The sequence below is a fragment of the Myxocyprinus asiaticus genome, chromosome 41 (assembly GCF_019703515.2).
Source record: "Myxocyprinus asiaticus isolate MX2 ecotype Aquarium Trade chromosome 41, UBuf_Myxa_2, whole genome shotgun sequence".
In the NCBI taxonomy this organism is placed as follows: domain Eukaryota; kingdom Metazoa; phylum Chordata; class Actinopteri; order Cypriniformes; family Catostomidae; genus Myxocyprinus; species Myxocyprinus asiaticus.
The window spans coordinates 15484529-15508995 of NC_059384.1; the positions used below are offsets into that span (position 1 = coordinate 15484529).

General features: G+C 43.9%; 1 protein-coding gene across 3 annotated transcripts in view; it reads left to right on the top strand.

Moving 5' to 3' along the window:
- Window positions 1–24467, top strand: part of ctnnd2a (catenin (cadherin-associated protein), delta 2a) — a 474718-nt gene that overhangs the window by 366099 nt on the left and 84152 nt on the right. For all 3 annotated transcript variants that reach the window (XM_051682873.1, XM_051682874.1, XM_051682875.1), the window contains one exon: window positions 13666–13783. In XM_051682873.1, the coding sequence (XP_051538833.1) occupies window positions 13666–13783 (118 nt within the window). The remainder of the gene's footprint in view (window positions 1–13665; window positions 13784–24467) is intronic.

A 24467-nucleotide genomic window follows, 5' to 3' on the forward strand; every position in this document is an offset into this window, starting at 1 on the left:
TTGATTGGGTTTTAAAAAATAGTTATTACTACATGGTTATGTAATACACTTTTTTTTTTATGCAACTATATTTTGAAATGTGCCGTTATTGTGATAAAATGTTGGTCATACCACCCACCCCTCTTCTTCAGGACACACTTTACCACCAACTTGAATGGTTTAGATCAATTATAAAAAGCTGATCTAGCCCCATAAAGAGAAAGGCTTATGGGAAACGAAACACTTTAATTGGCGCTTATGGAGCTCCTTGGAGGTTGCTGGAAGTGAAGGGTGTGCATGTGTGTTTTTGGATGAACCCAAACCCTGAGGTCTCTACTCTTCTCAATAATGTTCCCTGCTTGCTGTTAATGGGACTCGTTTGACTGTTTAATAACCCAGAATGGCTCCCAGATTTTGAAAGTCGTCGTGATTCATGACTGGAGCATTGTTTCTTATTAAAGGGATAGTTCACCCAAAAATGAAAATTCTTTCATTTACTCAACCTCATGTTGTTCCAAACCCATATGACTTTCTTTTTGTGGAGGACAAAAGGAAATGTTAGGGAGCAAGTCTATAAGGGTTTTGAACAACATTAAGAAGAGTAAATAATGACAGAAATGTCATTTTTGGGTGAACTATTTCTTTAATATATTCACTTTATTCTCACTCAAAAATGTATGCTCTTCCAACCTCTCCATTCCCAAATGCCTCATAAAACCAGCAGAATGACAAAAATATTAACTCTTGGATTCAGTTTAACCAAGTTTTGTTTCATACCTGGCATTAAAGATCATACTACTCTTTTTAAATAAATAATGTGTGAAAAGGCAGACCTTCTTTCTCTTTAGAGCTTTTGTTTTAGTCTGTAAAGTTTTCTATCTCTTGTATTGTTCTTTCCTCTCCAAAAGCAAACTTGGAGAAACTTGTCCAACCCTCCTCTCTTGTGCACTGGGTGAAAACTTTAAATGAAATAAACTTCACTCTGTCCACTCTTATGAGGAATCATCATCAATAAGTAATTAATGTTGTGCTAATTTTATTTTATTTTATTTTTGGCCACAGAGGCATATGTCCATGTAATTGTTTGGTTCACTTCCTCAGTTTATAAATTAATTTAAAGCATCAAAATGATCTATTGAGACGTTCCCCTTGACATTAGCAGCAATTGCTGCTTTCCATTTAAGATTCGTATGAATAGACATAGTGTAAACAGACTTAAAGTTGAAGTCAGAGGTTTACATACACCTTAGCCAAATACATTTAAACTCAGTTTTTCACAATTCTTGACATTTAATCGTAGAAAACATTCCCTGTCTTAGTGGGTCAGAAGTTTACATACACTTCTCACAATAAGTTGCTGGAATTTTGGCTCATTCCTCCAGACAGAAATGGTGTAACTGGGTCAGGTTTGTAGGCCTCCTTGCTCGCACATGCTTTTTCAGTTCTGCCCACAAATTGTCTATCGGATTGAGGTCAGGGCTTTATGATGGCCACTCCAGTACCTTCACTTTGTTGTCCTTGAGCCATTTTGCCACAACTTTGGAGGTATGCTTTGGGTCATTGTCCATTTGGAAGACCCATTTGCGACCGAGCTTTAACTTCCTGGCTGATGTCTTAAGATGTTGCTTCAATATATCCACATAATTGTCCTTCCTCATGATGCCATCTATTTTGTGAAGTGCACCAGTCCACCCCTACAGCAAAGCACCCCCACAACATGATGCTGCCACCCCCATGCTTCACAGTTGTGATGGTGTTCATGGGCTTGCAAGCCTCACCCTTTTTCCTCCAAACATAGCGATGGTCATTATGGACAAACAGTTAAATTTTGGTTTCATTATACCAGAGGAGATTTCTCCAAAAAGTCAAATCTTTGTCCCCATGTGCACTTGCAAACTGTAGCCTGGCTTTTTTATGGCGGTTTTGGAGCAGCTGCTTCTTCCTTGCCGATAAAGGACTCGTTTTAATGTGGATGTAGATACTTGTCTACCTGTTTCCTCCAGCATCTTCACAAGGTCCTTTGCTGTTGTTCTGGGAATAATTTGCACATTTCACACCATATTACGTTCATTTCTAGGAGACAGAATGCGTCCCCTTCCAGAGTGGTATGATGGCTGCATGGTCTCATGGTGTTTATACTTGCATACTATTGTTTGTACAGATGAATGTGGTACCTTCAGGCATTTGGAAATTGCTCCCAAGGATGAACCATACTTGTGGAGGTCCACAATTTTTATTTATTTTTTCTGAGGTCTTGGTTGATTTATTTTGATTTTCCCATGATGTCAAGCAAAGAGGCACTGAGTTTGAAGGTAGGCCTTAAAATACATCCACAGGTACACCTCCAGTTCAGTACACCTCCTATCAGAAGCTAATTGTCTAAAGGCTTGACATAATTTTCTGGAATTTTCCAAGCTGCTTAAAGGCACCATTAACTTAGTGTATGTAAACTTCTGACCCACTGGAATTGTGATATAGTCAATTAAAAGTAAAACAATCTGTCTGTAAACAATTGTTTGAAAAATTACTCATGCCATGCACAAAGTAGATGTCCTAAACGACTTGCCAAAACTATAGTTTGCTAATATTAAATCTGTTGAGTGGTTAAAAATGAGTTTTAATGTCTTCAACCTAAGTGTATGTAAAGTGTCTGACTTTAACTGTATATAAAAAGTTTGTTTCACAGACTTTACTGTCGCATTGACAAATCTAATTTTAAACTAGAAGACAACACCAAACTGTATCTGAAATATTTTATAATATAAATAAATTGGAAATATGTCCAAAAGCGTAGCAGCTATGTTTTCTGGCATCTGGATTTGGTAGTCGTCTTCTCCTGGTTATGAATAATAATGTTTCATGATTTATGTCTTTCACATAACTGTTTTATTGCATAAAGGGAAGGCAGGCCTGGAAAGCCCAGAGCTCTTCTCAGTCTGATGTGCATTAGCATAACCTTTGATTAACTCTTTTCCCATATGGCCCTTGTGGTGCTTGGATGTTTAATTTTCCACACAAAAGGCTGCGAAGAGATGTCCTTTAAGTGAGAGCAGCATAGATGCATGCTCTTTGCCAATAGCAAGAATTGAGAAACTAAGCTTTGTAATTGCTGTGTGAAGTGCTCTACTACTTATGCAAGAAGTGTTGTTTTATGTGTTATGCAGAGAAGAAATGAAGTAGTGTTGACAAATATGAGTTTCAAAATAACCAATCCTGATATCTATAGAGCAGATTGGCCGATGGCAGATATATTGCAGATATAAACGTATCCAGTATATACTGCCAGTTAAAAGTTTGGACACACTTGACTTAATGTGTTTCTCATTTAGGCTTATTGTATGCTTGAAATTAGTTTTGTAGACATACAGGTGCATCTCAATAAATTAGAATGTCGTGGAAAAGTTAATTTATTTCAGTAATTCAACTCAAATTGTGAAACTCGTGTATTAAATAAATTCAGTGCACACAGACTGAAGTAGTTTAAGTCTTTGGTTCTTTTAATTGTGATGATTTTGGCTCACATTTTACAAAAACCCACCAATTCACTATCTCAAAAAATTAGAATATGGTGACATGCCAATCAGCTAATCAACTCAAAACACCTGCAAAGGTTTCCTGAGCCTTCAAAATGGTCTCTCAGTTTGGTTCACTAGGCTACACAATCTGCTGATCTGACAGTTGTCCAGAAGACAATCACTGACACCCTTCACAAGGAGGGTAAGCCACAAACATTCATTGCCAAAGAAGCTGGCTGTTCACAGAGTGCTGTATCCAAGCATGTTAACAGAAAGTTAAGTGGAAGGGAAAAGTGTGGAAGAAAAAGATGCACAACCAACCGAGAGAACTGCAGCCTTATGAGGATTGTCAAGCAAAATCGATTCAAGAATTTGGGTGAATTCACAAGGAATGGACTGAGGCTGGGGTCAAGGCATCAAGAGCCACCACACACAGACGTGTCAAGGAATTTGGCTACAGTTGTCGTATTCCTCTTGTTAAGCCACTCCTGAACCACAGACAACATCAGAGGCGTCTTACCTGGGCTAAGGAGAAGAAGAACTGGACTGTTGCCCAGTGGTCCAAAGTCCTCCTTTCAGATGAGAGCAAGTTTTGTATTTCATTTGGAAACCAAGGTCCTAGAGTCTGGAGGAAGGGTGGAGAAGCTCATAGCCCAAGTTGCTTGAAGTCCAGTGTTAAGTTTCCACAGTCTGTGATGATTTGGGATGCAATGTCATCTGCTGGTGTTGGTCCATTGTGTTTTTTGAAAACCAAAGTCACTGCACCCGTTTACCAAGAAATTGTGGAGCACTTCATGCTTCCTTCTGCTGACCAGCTTTTTCAAGATGCTGATTTCATTTTCCAGCAGGATTTGGCACCTGCCCACACTGCCAAAAGCACCAAAAGTTGGTTAAATGACCATGGTGTTGGTGTGCTTGACTGGCCAGCAAACTCACCAGACCTGAACCCCATAGAGAATCTATGGGGTATTGTCAAGAGGAAAATGAGAAACAAGAGACCAAAAAATGCAGATGAGCTGAAGGCCACTGTCAAAGAAACCTGGGCTTCCATACCACCTCAGCAGTGCCACAAACTGATCACCTCCATGCCATGCCGAATTGAGGCAGTAATTAAAGCAAAAGGAGCCCCTACCAAGTATTGAGTACATATACAGTAAATGAACATACTTTCCAGAAGGCCAACAATTCACTAAAAATGTTTTTTTATTGGTCTTATGATGTATTCTAATTTGTTGAGATAGTGAATTGGTGGGTTTTTGTTAAATGTGAGCCAAAATCATCACAATTAAAAGAACCAAAGACTTAAACTACTTCAGTCTGTGTGCATTGAATTTATTTAATACACGAGTTTCACAATTTGAGTTGAATTACTGAAATAAATGAACTTTTCCACGACATTCTAATTTATTGAGATGCACCTGTATATACACTACCGGTCAAAAGTTTTGAAACACTCATTCTTTATTATAATTTTTTTTTCTTCACATTTTAGAAAAATAGTAAAGTCATCAAAACTATGGAATAACATAAATGGAACTATGGGAGTTGGACCAGATTTTTTTTTGGGCCAGAAAAAAAAAAGCAGGTAACCTGTGCTTAGTATACACGATAATTTCTATAATAATGTTTTAAAAGCAATACAGGTGTATTCCTCCTGAATTGATTGACTTTACTCTTATTCTCTAAAATCAGTGTCAAAATGTTCAGCAAAGTATTAATGAAAATGTGCAGTGGCGGTTCTGGCTTACTTGGTGCCCTAGGCGAGATCCGATGTGGTGCCCCCCTTAATATCAACAACAATAACATGAGAAACAGATCAATATTTAAGTCCTTTTTACACTCTAAACTCCACTTTCACATCTGAAAGCCACATTTGATGCCTGTTTAGTTTCACTTTCACGTCTGAAAGTGTAAGTGGAGATTAAGAGTAAAAAGGGACTTAAATATTGATCTGTGTCTGAGATTCTTCTTCAGATTCAGACATTCTTCTAAAAATATTCATTTGTATCTGCAAAAGAAAGAAAGCCATGTTTCTGGAATGGCATGAGTAAATGATGAGAGAATTTTCATTTTTGGGTAAACTATCCCTTTAAATAAAACTAACTAGACAATGAATATAGAAATGAAGTAACACACACACACACACACACACACACACACACGCATATATATATATATATATATATGTATATATATATTGTATTCATTATTAAATTAATTATTGTCATGATGCACCTTTTTCATCTCGTCTTCTTTATCGAAGTTTTCATCAGTGATTTCATTGATGAGATTAACACTGGTGCCATCACTTCCCCAGGTAAACAGCACACAAGTACATAGCCTTCGTTGCCCTCGTGCATCGATGAGCCTTGTGCGCCTAACACCCTATTGCTGGTTTCATCACTGCTGACCAGGAGCACCCACAAGACTCAGTCGTCTGGCCATAACAATTTGGCCCTTTGTCAAAGTCACTCAGGTCTTTACTCCTGCCCTTCTCTCCTGCATTCAACACTAGTGATGTCCAGTTCGTGAACGAATTGTTCTTTTGAACCAGTTCTTTTTAGTGAACGAGTTGAACTAGTTCACCAAATCGGACTGAATCATTTGAAACAGTTCGCGTCTTGAGTCAACACTGATGCACAAGTTATTCTATCTTAACCTATCTCTCGGTTTGCCTGACACTCCAAATCAAAATGAGCCAAAAACCGGGAGTAATATGATCCAAGAACTGGTGGTATCTGCTTTTGCCAACTCTTCTTTGCAATGAACTGCTCCAACTAGTTCACAAATAGTACTGAACCCTCGGGTCGCAACAGTTCTCGAGTCAACAGTACACTGAACTGAGAATCGCTTCTTTCGGATGTGTCCGACATACTGAGAACCGATGAGCAGCTGACATTGAGCATGTGTGTAATTAAGGGGTGAAATGTATGTTTAAGGTGTATTTTGCTGAACAACAGAGAGTGTAACAAATAAAACATACTGGAAATATGTTCATGACTTGATTGTATTACCATTTTATCAATGTATGAAGTTGATCCAGTCTACAGCTCTCGAGTCAACAGTACATTGAGTCATTCACAGCAGTTCTCGTGTCAACAGTACACTGATCCGAGGACAGCAGCTCTAGAGTCAACAGTACATTGAGTCGTTCGCAGCAGTTCTCGTGTCAACAGTACACTGATCCGAGGACAGCAGTTCTCGAGTCAACAGTACACTGATCTGAGGACAGCAGCTCTTGAGTCAACAGTACATTGAGTCATTCGCAGCAGTTCTCGAGTCAACAGTACACTGATCCGAGGACAGCAGCTCTCGTGTCAGCAGTACATTGAGTTGTTCGTAGCAGTTCTCGAGTCAACAGTACATTGATTCGATCACAGCAGTTCTCGAGTCAGCAGTACATTGAGTCGATAACAGCAGTTCTTGAGTCAACAGTACACTGAGTCGATTACAGCAGTTCTCGAGCCAACAGTGCACTGATCCGAGGACATCAGTTCTCGAGTCAGCAGTACATTGAGTTGATCACAGCCGTTTGCGAGGCACCAGTACACTGAACTGAGAATCACCTTTTTTGGACATAATACTGAGAACTGCTGATCAGTGAGCAGCTGATGAGCATGCGTGAACCGATGACTTGAATGAGGGGGCAAAACGTTTCAGTCGTGAGATGTAACATTTTTTTACTATGAGTATTGTGCATGCAGATTATATCTGAAGTTGCGATGAGCTGGATCGTGGTTTCTGTAAAAAGGGTGAGTTGATTATGACTAGTTTAATCACTTTTTATGCTTTAAACATGTGTAGAACATCCAGGTTTGTATATCAGTGTCAGTACTGGGTGCTTTAGGTGCAAAACTTTAATGTAGGATGTATTGTAAGAGCACTGAATGAATCACTAATGACAATAAACACCCTTATTATTATAATTTAATTAAATAAAATGTTATAATCAGCAATATGCCCTTACATATGGCTTTACTGAATGTATTTGTGCGTGTATTCTATGACGCCGGCTTATTAGCATTATATATAGTGACATCATTACGTGATGATGTAAATGAACTGGTGAATTGTTTTTTTGAACCAGTTCATTGAAACAAACCCTCCGAAAGATCCGGTTCGTGGAAAAGAATCGGCCTTCCCATCACTATTCAACATGTTGACAACGAGAACTGAATGTTCGCTTACCATCTAATCTACCCAGACCTTGACATGTGGCCTTGTTAGGAAATGATCAGCATTATTCTCTTCACCTGTGAGTGGTCATAATGTTTTGCCTCATCAGTGTATACATATACAGTCACACACACATTCATGTACAAAACAGATGTGACAGATGTAACAAACATAACAAATAAACTAAATCAAAGGTACTACAACCTAAAGGGGGTGTGGCAAGATTTGTTCATGCACATGTTAGTCTAAATAGGGCTTGAAAGAGGAAATTGTACACATTTTACTCTGCAGCCATCTGATGTAAACCAGCTTGCAGCATACTCACGCATCAACATTCTGCAGTTCATGCAAGTAAAAAGAATATATTTTGCTTAAAAAACAGTAAAAAGTATTAATGTTGTATATTTAAGTTGTACAGTTGTTTTGATGATGTTTAGTTGAAAAGGATTACATTGGTTTCATAACTTTTAACCACCAAGTTGTATTGAGCAATTATGAGTACTAGGAAATTAATTCAAATTACTAGTAATTCTAACATTAGATGTTAATATAAATTTTAGATAATATTATATTTTGTTACAATTTCACAGAAATGTAGTAAAAAAAATAAATAAATTAAAAAAAAGACGTCTTCACATGTATCACATCACATAAATTTTATATTTTTCAGTTAACATGCCAAAAATATAAAACTGTGCAATAGGAGGGCTAAAGAATTTGCTCTTATTGATCAAACACACACAGACACCGCGTGTTGCCTGCTTGAGGAGCAAGTGAGACACAGAAGTATGTGATCGTATAAGTCACTGTCAGGGCCTTTTTCGAATAAGGTATTTGGCTTCGGGCACATCCCTAGTACCTATAGCACTTACCCTTGAAAAGAGCCACCATAAATAATCTGGGTGTTGTTTACTGTGTCTTGGTCTTATCTGTAGTCTTGGTCTTCCAATTGTATCCAATAGCTATTATTTGCTAAATGTTTGTAGAAGACTTTTCATTTTGTATCTATTTTACAGTATTGAGAGTTCTATTAAAAAATCTCATCAACATCAATTGGTTTAGCATCTGATTCCAAAGTGCCTGTTGTGATAAAATAGTAATTATTTATTTCATGTGAAACATGTCTGCTATGGCATGAATGTGTCTGTAAGCCATGAACCTTTGCATGACGTTTTGATAAGCACTTACACATCAAATTGGATGGAACACTTACAGATATACAGTATGTAGGTTAGCATTGCTGAATATTTAATGATGTAATAAAGCAGAGCCATAAAGGAACTAACAGATACGTTTGTAATACGTGCTCAATATGCAGGGTAAATTATGTATTTCCAATGCCTTTTTCAGGTATTTAAATTTTTTATAGAGAATGAAGCCATTTTTCTTCTCATTCCCAGCCACACCGATTCAAATAAATGATACATAGTAATTCATTTTGGTTCCACTGAATACAGAAATGTACAGTAAATCCTGTGTGGCGTAATGTAACCTGTTTCTCCATTACAATTCATGTGAGTGAGATTTCTTATTATGAGTGGGCTGTTTTCCTAATGGTAATTCTGTGTGCTATGGCGTAGAGACACGCGTGTCATGTTCTTTCAGTCTGACTGTTACAAATCACGCCTCTGTAGTTCCTCCCGCTCACCACCAGAGGGCTCCATCACCCAGGTATTGACTTTAACTCTCTGGACTCCATTTCCCATAATCCCATAATTCCCATAACTGGCACTGATTACCTGCTCACCTGTTTCTCATTAATTCAGCTATTTAAGACTCACTCTCAATCTCTCTCATTGCGAAGTCTTGTTTTGCCCTAGCTGACATTTCTGAGCATTACCTGTGTTACTGCCTTGCCTGTGTATGATCCTGGACTGTTTACCCTGTTTTGACCCATTGCTGCCTGCCTACTGTTACTGCTTTGTTTACGTGGATATAACCTGTGATTGTCTGCTGCCTGCCCTGACCTCTTGTCTGTTTATCGACTACTCTCTGGATTGCCTTGGATATTACTGTTGCTGGTGTTTGACCCCTGCCTGTCTGTATTACTACGTTTATTGTTATTAAAAGCTGCACATGGATTTCAACTCCGTTGACATCATTACAGAAGACTTCACCACAAACCGATCCAGCGGCTTTTTTCAACTAACCACCGAGGTCTCATCGAACCCAGCAGCACACCCGGCCTCATCTAGAACATTTCACCGCACCATGGATCTAGCAGCATACTTTGTTCAACTAAGCCAGGCGGACTTATCAATAAGGGAGTACTCCCATTCCTTTTCCACCGTTGCCGCCCACACTGGTTTTGATGATTCTGCTCTGAAATCTATATACCGGATCGGACTCACAGCACGCCAGTGGAGGGAATTGCCAGACTCCGGAGACTACATGTGGGAAGTATATGTGAGGCTAGTACTCGACACACTCACCACAGAGGATTCTCCTCTCACAATCCCGGTTTCAGCTTCCGAGTCAGCCACGTCTGAGTCTGCTTCATGCCATGTCACAGCCATGCCTCAGCCTGCTCCATGCCATGTCACAGCCAAACCTCAGCCTGCTCCATGCCATGTCACAGTAACGCCTCAGCCTGCTCCATACCATGTCACAGTCAAACCTCAGCCTGCTCCATGCCATGTCACAGCCATGTCTGAGTCTGCTCCATACCATGTCACAGCCACGCCTCAGCCTGCTCCATGTCATGTCAAAGCCACGCCTCAGCCTGCTCCATGCCATGTCACAGCAACGCCTCAGCCTGCTCCATACCATGTCACAGCCAAACCTCAGCCTGCTCCATGCCATGTCACAGCCACATCTGAGTCTGCTCCATGTCATGTCACAGCCACGTCTGAGTCTGTTCCATGCCATGTCACAGTCAAATCTGAGTCGGCTCCACACCATGCCACAGTCCAGCCTTCCGTGACTCATTGCTCGAAGGTCTTCACGGCCCTTGTCTCCAAATTGAATTATCTGCCACTGATATTGGTGTGTAGGGTCACGAAGACCCTTTCCGACAAATTGTCAGTGCCCTTGCCTGCCACAGCCAACGAGCCAATGCCCACGCCCGCCATGACCAACGAGCCAACGCCCATGCCTGCCATGGCCAACGAGCCAACACCCACGCCTGCCACGGTCAACGAGCTGGAAGCCTCGTCCGTCCCAGAGCCAGCGTTGCCAGCCTCATCCATCCCAGAGCCAGCGTTGCCAGCCAGTGTTGCCAGACTCGTCCTTCCCAGAGCCAGCGTTGCCAGCCTTGTCCATCCCAGAGCCAGCGTTGCCAGCCTCATCCGTCCCAGAGCCAGTGTTGCCTACTTTGGCCATCCGGAGGAGGAGGAGGAGAGGAAAGGCTTCCATTTCCAAGTCTCTGCCAGTGTTCACGACCACAGAGGTTGTTTCCAAGTCTCTACCAGTGTTCACATCCACAGAGGTCGTTTCCAAGTCTCTGCCAGTGTTCACGACCACAGAGGTTGTTTCCAAGTCTCTGCCAGTGTTCATGACCACAGAGGTCGTACCCGAGTCTCTGTCTATGCCCACGACCACAGAGGTCATTCCTGAGTCTCAGCCCATGCCCACAACCACAGAGGTCGCTCCTGAGACTCTGTCCATGCCTACGACCACAGAGGTCGCTCCCGAGACTCTGCTCATGTTCACGACCACTGAGGTAATTTCCCAGTCATCTTGGACTCTTAGCCTCAGGCCTGGCTCCGCCTAATACGGCTTCGCCCCTCGAGCCTGTCACGGCTCCGCCTTCTACGGCTTCGCCCCTTGAGCCTGCCACGGCTCCGCCTTCTACAGCTTCGCCCCTCGAGCCTCCCATGGCTCATCCTGCCACGGCTCCACCCCTCCACCCATGGCTGTCAACCTGATCTGCTCTGGTATCCCTGGTCTCCTGGCCGTCCGCCTGATCTGCTCCAGTCCCCTTGGTCTCCTGGTCATCCACCTGATCTACTCTGGTCCTCTGAGTTCCCTGGTCATCTGCCTGATCTACCCTGGTTTCTTTGGACCCTGGCATCGCTTGCCTCTTCGATTCAGGAGCCGCTTGCGGGGGGAGGGCTCTGTTACGAATCACGCCTCTGTAGTTCCTCCCGCTCACCACCAGAGGGCTCCATCACCCAGGTATTGCCTTCAACTCTCTGAACTCCATTTCCCATAATCCCCGTACCTGGCACTGATTACCTGCTCACCTGTTTCTCATTAATTCAGCTATTTAAGACTCACTCTCACTCTCTCTCATTGCGAAGTCTTGTTTTGCCCTGGCTGACATTTCTGAGCCTTACCTGTGGTACTACCTTGCCTGTGTACGATCCTGGACTGTTTACCCTGTTTTGACCCGTTGCTGGCTGCCTGCCTACTGTTACTGCTTTGTTTACGTGGACTTACCTGTGATTGTCTGCCACCTGCCTTGACCTCTTGTCTGTTTATCGACTACTCTCTGGATTGCCTTGGATATTACTGTTGCTGGTGTTTGACCCCTGCCTGTCTGTATTACTATGTTTATTGTTATTAAAAGCTGCACATGGATCTCAACTCCACTGACTCATCATTACACTGACACACAAGGGAGTTTTTAGCAGATATCAAACCTTTCTCAGCTCACTTATATGAAATGGAATAGAGTCTTAAATATATCTCTTATTTGCTGTTATTGTGTGTTGAATAGATATGTGGATTATGTTTCACTGCCTACACTTTTGAAATTGTGCCATTGTCTCATTGTAATTTGGCACAGTGAATTTCTAACAATACTGTTTCAAACAAAGCACAATGCGACAAGCGATAAGTCTTATCTCTTCCATGTTAATCAATGAGATTTTATCCTAACCAGCCATAATACATTTTTTTGGTTTCTGTATTCTTGTGTTACACTGGGTAGTGCCATATATATAGAATACAGATGACACATTTACATTACTGCTGCAGTTGCTAATCACTGTGATACATCAGTGCGTCCACAATATTGGAAAGGTCAAGCTCCCGTAAATGTTAAGTTAACTGACAGATGCAGCTTGCAACATGTATCATGCCTTTGTCAGCATTTCCATGTGTGAAAAGTTATCCCCTTTTGTCTTGACTGGTCACAATGTTGCAAAAGTTTTGCTAGTGTAATGATAGTAGATTGGCCAGTGATTTCTTCTAAAGAGTTCAACCTGAAATGTTGTCCTTTCCAAGATAGTGGTGTTGTTGTCATATACGGATCAGCCTATCTGGCATCTAGGTATTCCATTTCTATGGGTAGCCCCACCCACAGCGAAATCTCATTGGTCGTTCTAAACACAACTGTATATTAAACATCAAATATGTTCTGGTTAGCTGTGTTTGTATCACATCATACAACATTTTCATGAAAAAAAGAATATACTTGCCACTAGAAACATATCAGGCCTGATCAAACTAAGATTTTCACTGTTTGTTTACATACAGTTAACCAGTTGCATTCAGTTGCATCTTCCATGATTAGCTTCCATAATGTATGTGTAGTTGATGCTTAATGTACTTTATCTACTTTATCAGCTGTATCAACTTAAAATTTTAAAACTTTAATTCTCTTATATGTAAGTAAGGGAAAGTGCCAGTCCTTTGACTGGTCACACCACAGGACATGTCAACTATCCAAACATATTTCATGTCAACTACCCATAAACCTTGTGATAGTTTAAAATTTCAAATAAATAAAATAATCTGAAGACTTTTTGAATTGCTTTAAATGATGCCAATGATCCATATCCATATCTTTGAGTGTCAGTGTCTCTCACCCTGAAGACAAAAAGATTCAGATATTAATACATATCAGAAGTGGGAGATTTGGAGCAATTTGTTTGAATGACTCATGAGATATTGCACATTTGCATTTTTTTCTTTTTTTACATAGTAGTACAGGAAAAAGCAGTCATATCCCTGGAGTGAATCTGCACCTCTGAGACAAGCCTAAGAATGCATCTGTCTGATTTCAAGCACTTATCACTGACCTGTGTCTCTCTCTGTCTCTCTCCCTCAGGAATGTGAGTTCGGCAGGGGAGGAGGCTCGGAGGCGGATGAGAGAATGTGAAGGTCTGACTGACACGCTGCTTTTTGTCATCCAGACTTCCCTCGGCAACAGTGAAATTGATAGCAAGGTATGATTATGTCTACCTCTCTCTCTCTCTCTCTCTCTCTCTCTCTCTCTCTCTCTCTCGTAAGGGTGGGCGATATATGCAAAAATGGTTATCACAGTATTCTTGACATTTTTGGATATATATCACAACATACCATTTTTATTTTAATGTGAAAGTGATTTAAAAAACTACTGGAAAAAATATGAAAAGTTCCTTTTTGATTAAAAAAAAAAATGCCCAGTGTAATTGTAGACTATTCAGACATTTGTACATTGCAATGAAACAACTTGATCAACAAATAACTAATTAAAAATGCAGTTTTATCTTCTGTGCATCACTTTTTATTTATTTATTTATTTTTTATTTATTTTTTTCTTGCTTTTTTTAATTCAAGCAAACAATTTGCTTCTCTATTTTTAGTGGTAACATGGTAAGTGTTGGCTTTGATTCTGAAGCTAATTCCTCTATGATGAATTTGTTTTGGATTTTGCCTTTCATTAGATACAAGAAACCTTTTTGATGTCTAAATACAAGACATAAATGCATGGTTGATAAAGGTCTTATTTAATAATTCCTTAGGTTTTTAACAGGCACTGGTAGGAAAGTTTGACATTGTTAGAAACCGGAGGGTCAGTTCCACAAATGTAAATCAGTTGACACATTTCTACCGGTATATCACCCATCCCTACTCTCTCAGTTTCTTTCCTTCTCTTAAAGCTATAAAGGCAACTTGTAATAAAACTTTTTTATGTGAGTGTGTGTTCCAGTGCATGCAGTGCTCTATAACAAATAAACAGCTTTGTGGTTGGCTGCTCTCTGAAGGTTGCAAAGCCTCACTCTCCTAAATGGCATTCTTTAATCATGATTTAACAGCCAGCACTTCGTCAGGCTCAGTCCACTAATAGCAGAGCAGGGGGGGATGTTTCTGTTCTAATAAGAATTGAAGAGCAGAGTGTAAAGATGTTGAAGCATGGCACAGTTCTTTTTCTCAAGTCATTTTCAGAGGTGTGATCATTCCAGCTTTCCCACATCTCCCGCTGTCTCCCCATGGAACACTTTCAATTGCTGCACTTCACAGTTTCCAAACACATAGCACATCTAATATAATATAGTGTGAAAGGATACTTGCATTTCCTTTGTTTCCCCTTCAAGTTTAAGGTTTTAGCTAAGCAGTTGAAAGTAGTTTGTAGAGATAAGGATTGAAGTAAGGCCGACTAGTACAGTGTTCTCAACTGGCGAGTCAGAATGCAAAAATAGGTCACAGGTCTGTTATGATAGGGGAGTGGACAGCAGGGGGAAAACAATGTTAAATGCAAATAATTAGGTGCAATTAATCAAACAAACAGGCACAGTTAGTATAACAAAATAAATAAACTTTTATAAGGGAGGAAACAACACTTCCCATATCTTTTGTTGTTGACATCAAAAGCCCTCTCTGAGAAGTTTAAATCTCTAAATTTAGTTTAAGGGCCCTATTTTAAGAGTGCTAGCATAATGCCATAAATCATACATACAAAATCAGTGGGCATGGCCATGAAGTTTTGGTATTTTCATGCGCTAAGTCTGCACCAGCGATATAAACAAAGACAGCACATTCATAAGAAGTTGGTAGTGTAAATGGACTGTATGCAATGAAGTAGAAAATTAGAAATACGGATTTACCTCTTGTGCATTACCTGTTGAATGTCAGACATTTTTCTTTGACAGTGACATGCTTCATTTATACGCATGGAAAATGTGGTTGTCGTCAGGATTTGTAGGCTCTGTTAAATTATAGAGAATGTAAGTATTATTAATCATTTTTATCTGCTGACACAGAAATCATGGCTAGTATTAACAGTGTTTGTTTCAGAACGTACTTTTGTGAAAATTTTGAAAAATGTAATTCAGTTATTGAAATGCGACAAAATTAAACCAAAAATATGTTTTAATTCAAATTACACTTCAAACAAAACAAAAATGTAATCAAGAATAACAAAGTGGTCAAAAAAATCATACCAAATCCAAATATTTTACTCTCTCCAACTTCTTCCACCAGCCCCATTTGCAATGACATAAAGTTATTCTACAACAATAGGTGGAAAAATACCAATACAAATTAGATCATAAATACAGTTGTAAATATAAACATAACAGTAATAATAATTGAAAAATATACCATGACCTATAGATAGTTTAACACAAATCTAATACATTTTTGTTTCAGAAAATGGCTACAACAGTGATTGTCAGGGACATAATTTGATGTTCCACAATATTTTCAGTGTATGGACATGAACTTTATTACCACTTGCTGGTGGAATCTCCAAACTGCAAAGGCAGGAACTGACTTTAGACTTTGCCCTGAGATAAGACCTGCTTTGCAAACGCCTTAACGCAATTACCTATTTCTCAAGAAAATAGCAAATTGTGCTTTGCGCCACTCCATTACCTCACAATTAGGGTTTGAAATTAACACATGCCAACCCGGCAAATGCGAGTAAAGATAGGCAGTGGCAGGTAGCTCCGTCACTTTTAGAAGCCACTTTGGCGGGTGACCATTTCAGGGTTTTTTCTGCACTGAAAATTCTATGAATGTTGGACGACTCAGAGCCACAGCCAAGACAAATAATGGTATTCATGTTTATCATAATTTGCACACACATCTGTGCAGGGTGAAAGAAGCATTCTTTTGCGCAAACCCCCACAGTGCACATCATGATGGGTGTCCACTGGTGCGTGGTGAGCGAAGTGAATCGAGGGTTTTCATTTAATTCCAATTGGAGCTGAGTGCCACATTCACGAGGTGGATTCTCATCATAATTAATTGAAAACAGTGGAAACACACACGCCAGTGGACATGTACATTTGCAGTCAGAAGTTTGCATACACCTTAGCCAAATACATTTAAACTCAGTTTTTCACAATTCCTGACAGTTAATTGTAGAAAACATTCTCTGTCTTAGGTCAGTTAGGATCACTAATTTATTTCAAGAATGTGAAATGTCAGAATAATTGTAGAGAGAATTAATTATTTCAGCTTTTATTTCTTTCATCACATTCCCAGTGGGTCAGAAGTTTACATACACTTTTTTAGTATTTGGTAGCATTGCCTTTAAATTGTTTAACTTGAGTCAAATATTTTGGGTAGCCTTCCACAAGCTTCTCACAATAAGTTGCTAGAATTTTGGCCCATTCCTCCAGACAGAACTGGTGTAACTGAGTCTGGTTTGTAGGCCTCCTTGCTCGCACACACTTTTTCAGTTCTGCCCACACATGTTCTATCAGAGTGAGGTCAGGGCTTTGTGATGGCCACTCCAATACCTTGACTTTGTTGTCCTTGAGCCATTTTGTCACAACTTTGGAGGCATGCTTGGGGTCATTGTCCATTTGGAAGACCCATTTGTGACTGAGCTTTAACTTCCTGGCTGTTGTCTTGAGATGTTGCTTCAATATATCCACATAATAGTCCTTCCTCAGATGCCATCTGGTGAAGTGCACCAGTCCCTCCTGCAGCAAAGCACCCCCACAACATGATGCTGCCACTCCCATGCTTCACCATTGGGATGGTGTTCTTCGGCTTGCAAGCCTCACCCTTTTTCCTCCAAACATAACGATGGTCATTATGGCCAAACAGTTACATTTTTGTTTCATCAGACCAGAGGACATTTCTCCAAAAAATAAGATGTTGTACCCATGTGCACTTGCAAACTGTAGTCTGTTTTTTTATGGCAGTTTTGGAGCAGTGGCTTCTTCCTTGCTGAGCAGCCTTTCAGGTCATTTCAATATAGGACTTGTTTTACTGTAGATGTAGATGCTTGTCTACCAGTTTCATCCAGCATCTACACAAGGTCCTTTGCTGTTGTTCTGGGATTGATTTGCACTTTTCACACTTTTCTAGGAGACAGAATGCATCTCCCTCCTGAGTGGTATGATGGCTGCATGGTCCCATGATGTTTGTACTTGCATACTATTGTTTGTACAGATAAACGTGGTACCTTCAGTTGTTTGGAAATTGCTCCCAAGGATGAACCAGACTTGTGGAGGTCCACATTTTTTTTACTGAGGTCTTGGCTGATTTCTTTTGATTTTTCCATGATGTCAAGCAAAGAGGCACTGAGTTTGAAGCTAGGCCTTAAAATACATCTACAGGTACACCTCCAGTTGACTCTAATTAGCCTATTAGAAGCTAAATTAGGCTTGACATAATTTTTTGGAATTTTCTAAGATGCTTAAAGGCACAGTTAACTTAGTGTATGTAAACTTCTGACCCACTGGAATTGTGATTATAGTCATTTAAAAGTGAAACAATCTGTCTCTAAACAGTTGTTGGAAAAATTACTTGTGTCATACACAAAGTAGATGTCCTAAACAACTTGCCAAAACTATAGTTTACTAATATGAAATCCATGGAGTGGTTCAAAAATGAGTTTTAATGACTTCAACCTAAGCGTATGTAAACTTCTGACTTCAACTGTACGGTCAGCGTGGTCTAGGGATAAGATCATCAGAGCTCTGGGATAGCACGGAGCGAAACTTGCATTTTGATGTACTGATGTAACCTCTGTTCCCTGATGGAGGGAACGAGACGTTGTGTCAATGTAGTGACACTAGGGGTTCGATCTTGAGATCTTGCTGCGAACCACCCTGCCCGGGCACGGTAAGTCCAGTCGTCCCCAAGGTGCCGCTGGCGCTGAATCTGGAGGCCTGGTTAGCGCTCTCCAGCCCCTCGCTGTGGCTCATCAGGATGATTCGCCTCGGCTATGCAATCCAGTGCACCAGTTCACCAGAAGCCCGTCACCTGTCATCCTCTCCACTACAGTGCGGGATGTGGGTGTCTCCGTCCTCTAGGTGGAGGTTGCCACCATTCTGGTGAAGGGAGCAATAGAGCCCTTCCTTGTAGCTGAGTTGTGCAAGGACTTTTACAGCCCTTATTTTATCGTGCCCAAGAGAGGGGGAGGGTCACGCCCAATCTTGGATCTGCGTGCTTTGAACAAAGTCTTACACAGGTTTCCATTCAAGATGTTAACGCAGAAGCGCATCCTGACGTCAGTACGACATCAGGATTGGTTTGCGGCCATCGACCTGAAGGACACGTACTTTCACATATCGATCCTTCCTTGACACAGACCCTTTCTACAGTTTGCCTTCGAGGGATGACCATACCAGTACAAGGTCCTCCCCTTCGGTCTGTCCCTGTACCCTCGCGACTTTACCAAGGTCGCAGAGGCTGCCCTGGCCCCGCTGAGGGAGAAGGGCATTCGCATTCTCAATTATCTCGACGACTGGCTAATCCTAGCTCACTCGCTAGATCTACTGTGTGCACACAGGGACCTTGTGCTTCAGCACCTCGACCGACTCGGGCTTCAGGTCAACTGGGAGAAGAGCAAGCTCTCCCCTGTGCAGAGTATCTCTTTTCTCGGTATGGAGTTGGACTCGGTCACTCTCAAGGCATGTCTTATGACCAAACGTGCTCAGTCAGTGCTGACCTGCCTGAAGACCTTCCCCTAGGTGTTCCCCTAGAGCAGGTCTCAAGGCACGTCGTGGTCATGACAGACGCCTCGAACTTGGGCTGGTGCGCCGTGTGCAATGGGTTTGGCAGAGCATCAACTGCTTAGAGTTGCTGGTGGTATTGCTGGCCCTGTGGAGGCTTCGGCCGTTGATTCAGGGCAAGCATGTGTTGGTCCAGACTGACAACACAGCGACCGTAGCATACATAAACTGCCAAGGCGGCATACGCTCACATTGCATGTCACAACTCACCCGCCGCCGCCGCCTTCTCTGGAGTCAGCAGATGTTGAAGTCGCTGCGAGCCACTCACCTAGCGGGTCTTCCGCCAGCGGTGGTAAGCACGATCACTCAGGCCAGAGCCCCTTCTATGAGGCGGCTGTATGCCTTGAAGTGGGGTCTTTTCACGAACTGGTGTTTTTCCCGTGGGCACAGAGATGCGCCATCGGGTCTGTCCTGTCTTTCCTTCAGGAAGGGCTGGAGAGACGGCTGTCTCCCTCTACCCTGAATGTGTACGTGGCTGCCATAGCAGCTTACCACGACACACTGGACGGGAGGCCCTCACGACAGCGCGACCTGATCAACAGGTTCCTCAAGGGCGCGAGGAGGTTGAATCCTCCTAGACCGCGCCTGATTCACTCTTGGGATCTCTCTGTGGTCCTACCTGCCCTACAGAGAGCCCCCTTGGAGCCCCTGGAGCAGGCTGAGCTCAGAGACTTTGTCTCTGAAGATGGCCCTCCTGGTGGCGCTCACTTCCATCAAGAGGGTGGGGGACCTGCAGGCGCTCTCTGTTACCAGCGAATGCCTGGAGTTCGGTCCGGCACTCTCTCACGTGATCTTGAGACCCCGGCCCGGTTACGTGCCCAAAGTTCCCACCACTCCTTTTTGGGACCAGGTGGTGAACCTGCAAGCGCTCCCTTCAGAGGAGGAAGACCCGGCCTTGTCGTTGCTGTGTCCAATTCGCGCCCTGCGAACCTATCTGGACCGCATGCAGAGCTTTAGATGCTCAGAGCAGCTCTTTGTCTGTTTTGGAGGACAGCAGAAGGGGAAAGCTGTCTCCAAGCAGAGGCTAGCCCATTGGATTGTGGATGCCATTTCTCTTGCATACCAATCTCAGGACTTGCCATGCCCCTTGGAAATCTGGGTGCACTCCACTAGAGGGGTTGGGTCCTCCTGGGCACTGGCAAGGAGGACCTCTCTAGCAGACATAAGCAGAGCTGTGGGTTGGGCTACACCCAATACCTTTGCGAGGTTTTATAACCTACGGATAGACCTGGTTTCGATCCGAGTGTTATGCGGTAACAGCAGGTAGACCAGGCAGCCGTTTAGGTGTACTGCTTGCATTGCGCCTTTCCCCTTTTTCAAAGGTGATAATGTGCGCCTTTTTGTCCACAACAGTTCCCCATATCCAGTGAACCCCAGACACCTCTTTAATTCTTAAGCACTGTTCGGTGATGAACTCGGCAGAGGAGTAACGACACCAGGCCCAGTACTCATAGTATGCCCCTTTTCAGGTGAGCCCATGTGCTCGGGCTCAGTGCTCCATGTGTGGTGATTCCCCCTTGGTAATCCCATATGATGAGTTTCCACTGTTCAGTTTCCCCTCGCCAGAGCTTTCTCTGCCTCGGCCACTGTGGCTGTGTACCCTCTCTGTAGATAGGGTCCTCTGGTGGTATCATATCATATGTGAACTTCCCCGTTGGTAAGTCCATGTGAGGTATTCTACACAAGTTAACCTCCCTCCGGTAGGCTGTGGTCTCCGTAGTGCTCTCCTTCCTGGAGAGGGAAGAGCACTTCCCAGCGCTATTCTAGAAAGTGCTCGGCGGGAAATTGCTTAACAGCAAATCAGGAAAGGCACCGCTGGTAGCCTACTTGGGTAAGTGCCTCCTCCCCCCTTAACGGGACTAGGGAGACGTCTTACCTAACTCGCTGGAAGGTCATGACGTGGTTGTGCACTCGCTGCGAGGCACGTAGCAGCTTGCCAGTGTCCACTCTTTCATACCTTGTGACACGGTTCAGCGTCTGCACCGTTTCCTATAGGAACCTCTAGTGTCACTACATCGACACAACATTGAGTGAGTGACAGACAGGGAACGTCTTGGTTACTGATGTAACCTCTGTTCCCTCATGGAGGGAACGAGACGTTGTGTCCCTCCTGCTGTGGTGCTGAACTGGCCGCTGACATGGCCAGGACTCTCTATCGGCTCCTCAGCATAAATCTGAATGAGTGGTGCACGCCATCTCCTTTTATACCCGTATGTCCGGGGGTGGAGAGTGGCATGCAAATTCCACTCGCCAATTCTCATTAGCCTTTTCTATTTTAAGCAAAGGTGATTGGGGCTCTCAAGATCGAACCCCTAGTGTCACTACATTGACACAACGTCTTGTTCCCTCCATGAGGGAACAGAGGTTACATCAGTAACCAAGACGTTCCCTGTCTGTCACTCACTCAATGTTGTGTCGATGTAGTGACACTAGAGGTTCCTATAGTGTCCTATATGTGTTGGCAGGTCAGCACTGACTGAGCACGTTTGGTCATAAGACATGCCTTGAGAGTGACCGAGTCCAACTCCATACCGAGAAAAGAGATACTCTGCACAGGGGAGAGCTTGCTCTTCTCCCAGTTGACCTGAAGCCCGAGTCGGTCGAGGTGCTGAAGCACAAGGTCCCTGTGTGCACACAGTAGATCTAGCGAGTGAGCTAGGATTAGCCAGTCGTCGAGATAATTGAGAATGCGAATGCCCTTCTCCCTCAGCGGGGCCAGGGCAGCCTCTGCGACCTTAGTAAAGTCGCGAGGGGACAGGGACAGACCGAAGGGGAGGACCTTGTACTGGTATGGTCATCCCTCGAAGGCAAACTGTAGAAAGGGTCTGTGTCAAGGAAGGATCGATATGTGAAAGTACGTGTCCTTCAGGTCGATGGCCGCAAACCAATCCTGATGTCGTACTGACGTCAGGATGCGCTTCTGCGTTAACATCTTGAACGGAAACCTGTGTAAGACTTTGTTCAAAGCACGCAGATCCAAGATTGGGCGTGACCCTCCCCCTCTCTTGGGCACGATAAAATAAGGGCTGTAAAAGTCCTTGCACAACTCAGCTACAGGGAAGGGCTCTATTGCTCCCTTCACCAGAATGGTGGCAACCTCCATCTGGAGGACGGAGACACCCACACCCCGCACCATAGTGGAGAGGATGACGGGTGACGGGCTTCTGGTGAACTGGTGCACTGGATTGCATAGACGAGGCGAATCATCCTGATGAGCCACAGCGAGGGGCTGAAGAGCGCTAACCAGGCCTCCAGATTCAGCGCCAGCGGCACCTTGGGGACGACTGGACTTACCGTGCCCAGGCAGGGTTGTTCGCAGCAAGGCAGAGCAGGCACCCCACCTGGAAGACAGCCCAGGGGGGATGTGCTGCTCCACAAGCCCACAACTGTGGCCGGTGAGCAACCCCAGAGACCAGCACACTTACCTGTTCGCCGGCTGTCTCTTGACGGAGAACGAGGGAACGGGAGGTACTCGCGTTCGCCTGATTGACTGGAAAGACTTCCAGCGCCTGGCCGTCACGAGTGTGCTGACCCAGGGAATGAGGAAACTGCTGTTTTACCGACCATGTGGGCGCCAAGGCCCAGAGGGCACCCAGCGGTATAATACTTACCATTACGTTGGCCCAGGGGCGATGGTGGGGCTGGAGAATTCACCCAGGCCAGACCGGTCGGAGTCAGTCGCCTCATCTCCGGGTTTCCCATGCCTCAAAGCCCGTCTGGGGTTCTTGGGGGCCAGCTGATGGGCAGGTGGAGCCGACTTCCCGCGGGAGGATCTTCTTCTCTGAGGCCGGTATACGGGCTTCGATGGTACGGGAGCCGGGGCCGGCACAGCAGGGGAAAGGCTCTGGCGAGAAGCAGACAGGGCACGGGACTTCGGAGGCCTGAAAGCGGCAAGATGTGGCAAGATGTGCTTAATTGCCTCAGTCTGCTTCCTCACCGTCAAGAACTGATGGGCTCAAAATCCTCGACGGTGAAAAAAAGCCCCCCTTGGGAGATGGGCACATCAAGAAAGCAGACTTTCTCGGCATCACGCATCTCCGCAAGGTTGATCCACAGGTGACGCTCTTGGACCACAAGAGTGGACATCGAACAGTCCAGGGCGTGCGCTGTGACTTTCGTCACCCGTAAGGCAAGGTCGGTCACAGGTTCTACCCTCGTGCAGATCTTTCAGCGCCTTGACCTGGTGGACCTGCAGGTTGGCCATAGCGTGCAGGGTGGCTTGACCCGCGGCCTTGTAAGCCTTCGTCATTAATGAGGAAGAGAACTTACAGGCCTTGGAAGGGAGCCTTGGTCGGTCGTGCCAGGTGGCTGCACCCTGCGTGCGTAAATGCAACGCTACGGCGCACTTTACCTGGGGGAGCTTGACATATCCCTTAGCCGCTCCGGTGTCGAGGGTAGTTAGGATGGACGAGCCCTCGAAGCAGTGTACGGGCAGAAAAAAGTGCCTTCCACGACTTCGTTAACTCCTTGTGCACTTCCGGGAAGAATGAGTCAGAATGAGTGAAGAATGAGTGGCCATGAGTCACGCTCCGAGCCCAGAAACCAATCATCCAGCCACGAACGCTCAGGGTAGGGTAGAGGGTTCAACTTCAGCCCAATGTTCGCAGCCACCCGGGCAAGCATGGCTGCCATCTCAGCGTCCACCTCATCCTGTGCTCTACCGCCGCGAGCCGCGAATGACACATTAAATCCTCCCTGAGGCGAACCGCCTGTATTGCTCGACAGCACTTTCGGATAGAACGAGCGTGCTGGGGGATGGGAGGTCCGCGGGGGTTGAGCCGGTGAAAACACTCCCATATCCACATCCAGATCGCCCACGGTGCTTGCCGACCCGGCCGGCTGAGCATCAGCCCAGGATGGAGCGGGTTGAGGAGCAGCTGCGGTGGCTCCTTGTTTCATGAAGAAGGAAGTGAGCCACGACCGCAACGTTCTGATGGGCATGTTCTCGCAATGAGAACATAACCCTTCCACGAAAGCTGCCTCGGCGCCCCCAAGCACTTGAGACAGATTTCATGGCTGTCCAGAGGGGAGAGATAATGGCCACATCCAGTAGCGCAAACGTAGAAGGACATCTTTAAAAAGACGCCAAGCATTTGCGCAAGCTCTTTTGGAAGGAAAAATACTCTTTTGAATATACTCTTTTAGCACCCGCGGACTCAGCCTCCGAAGCGCC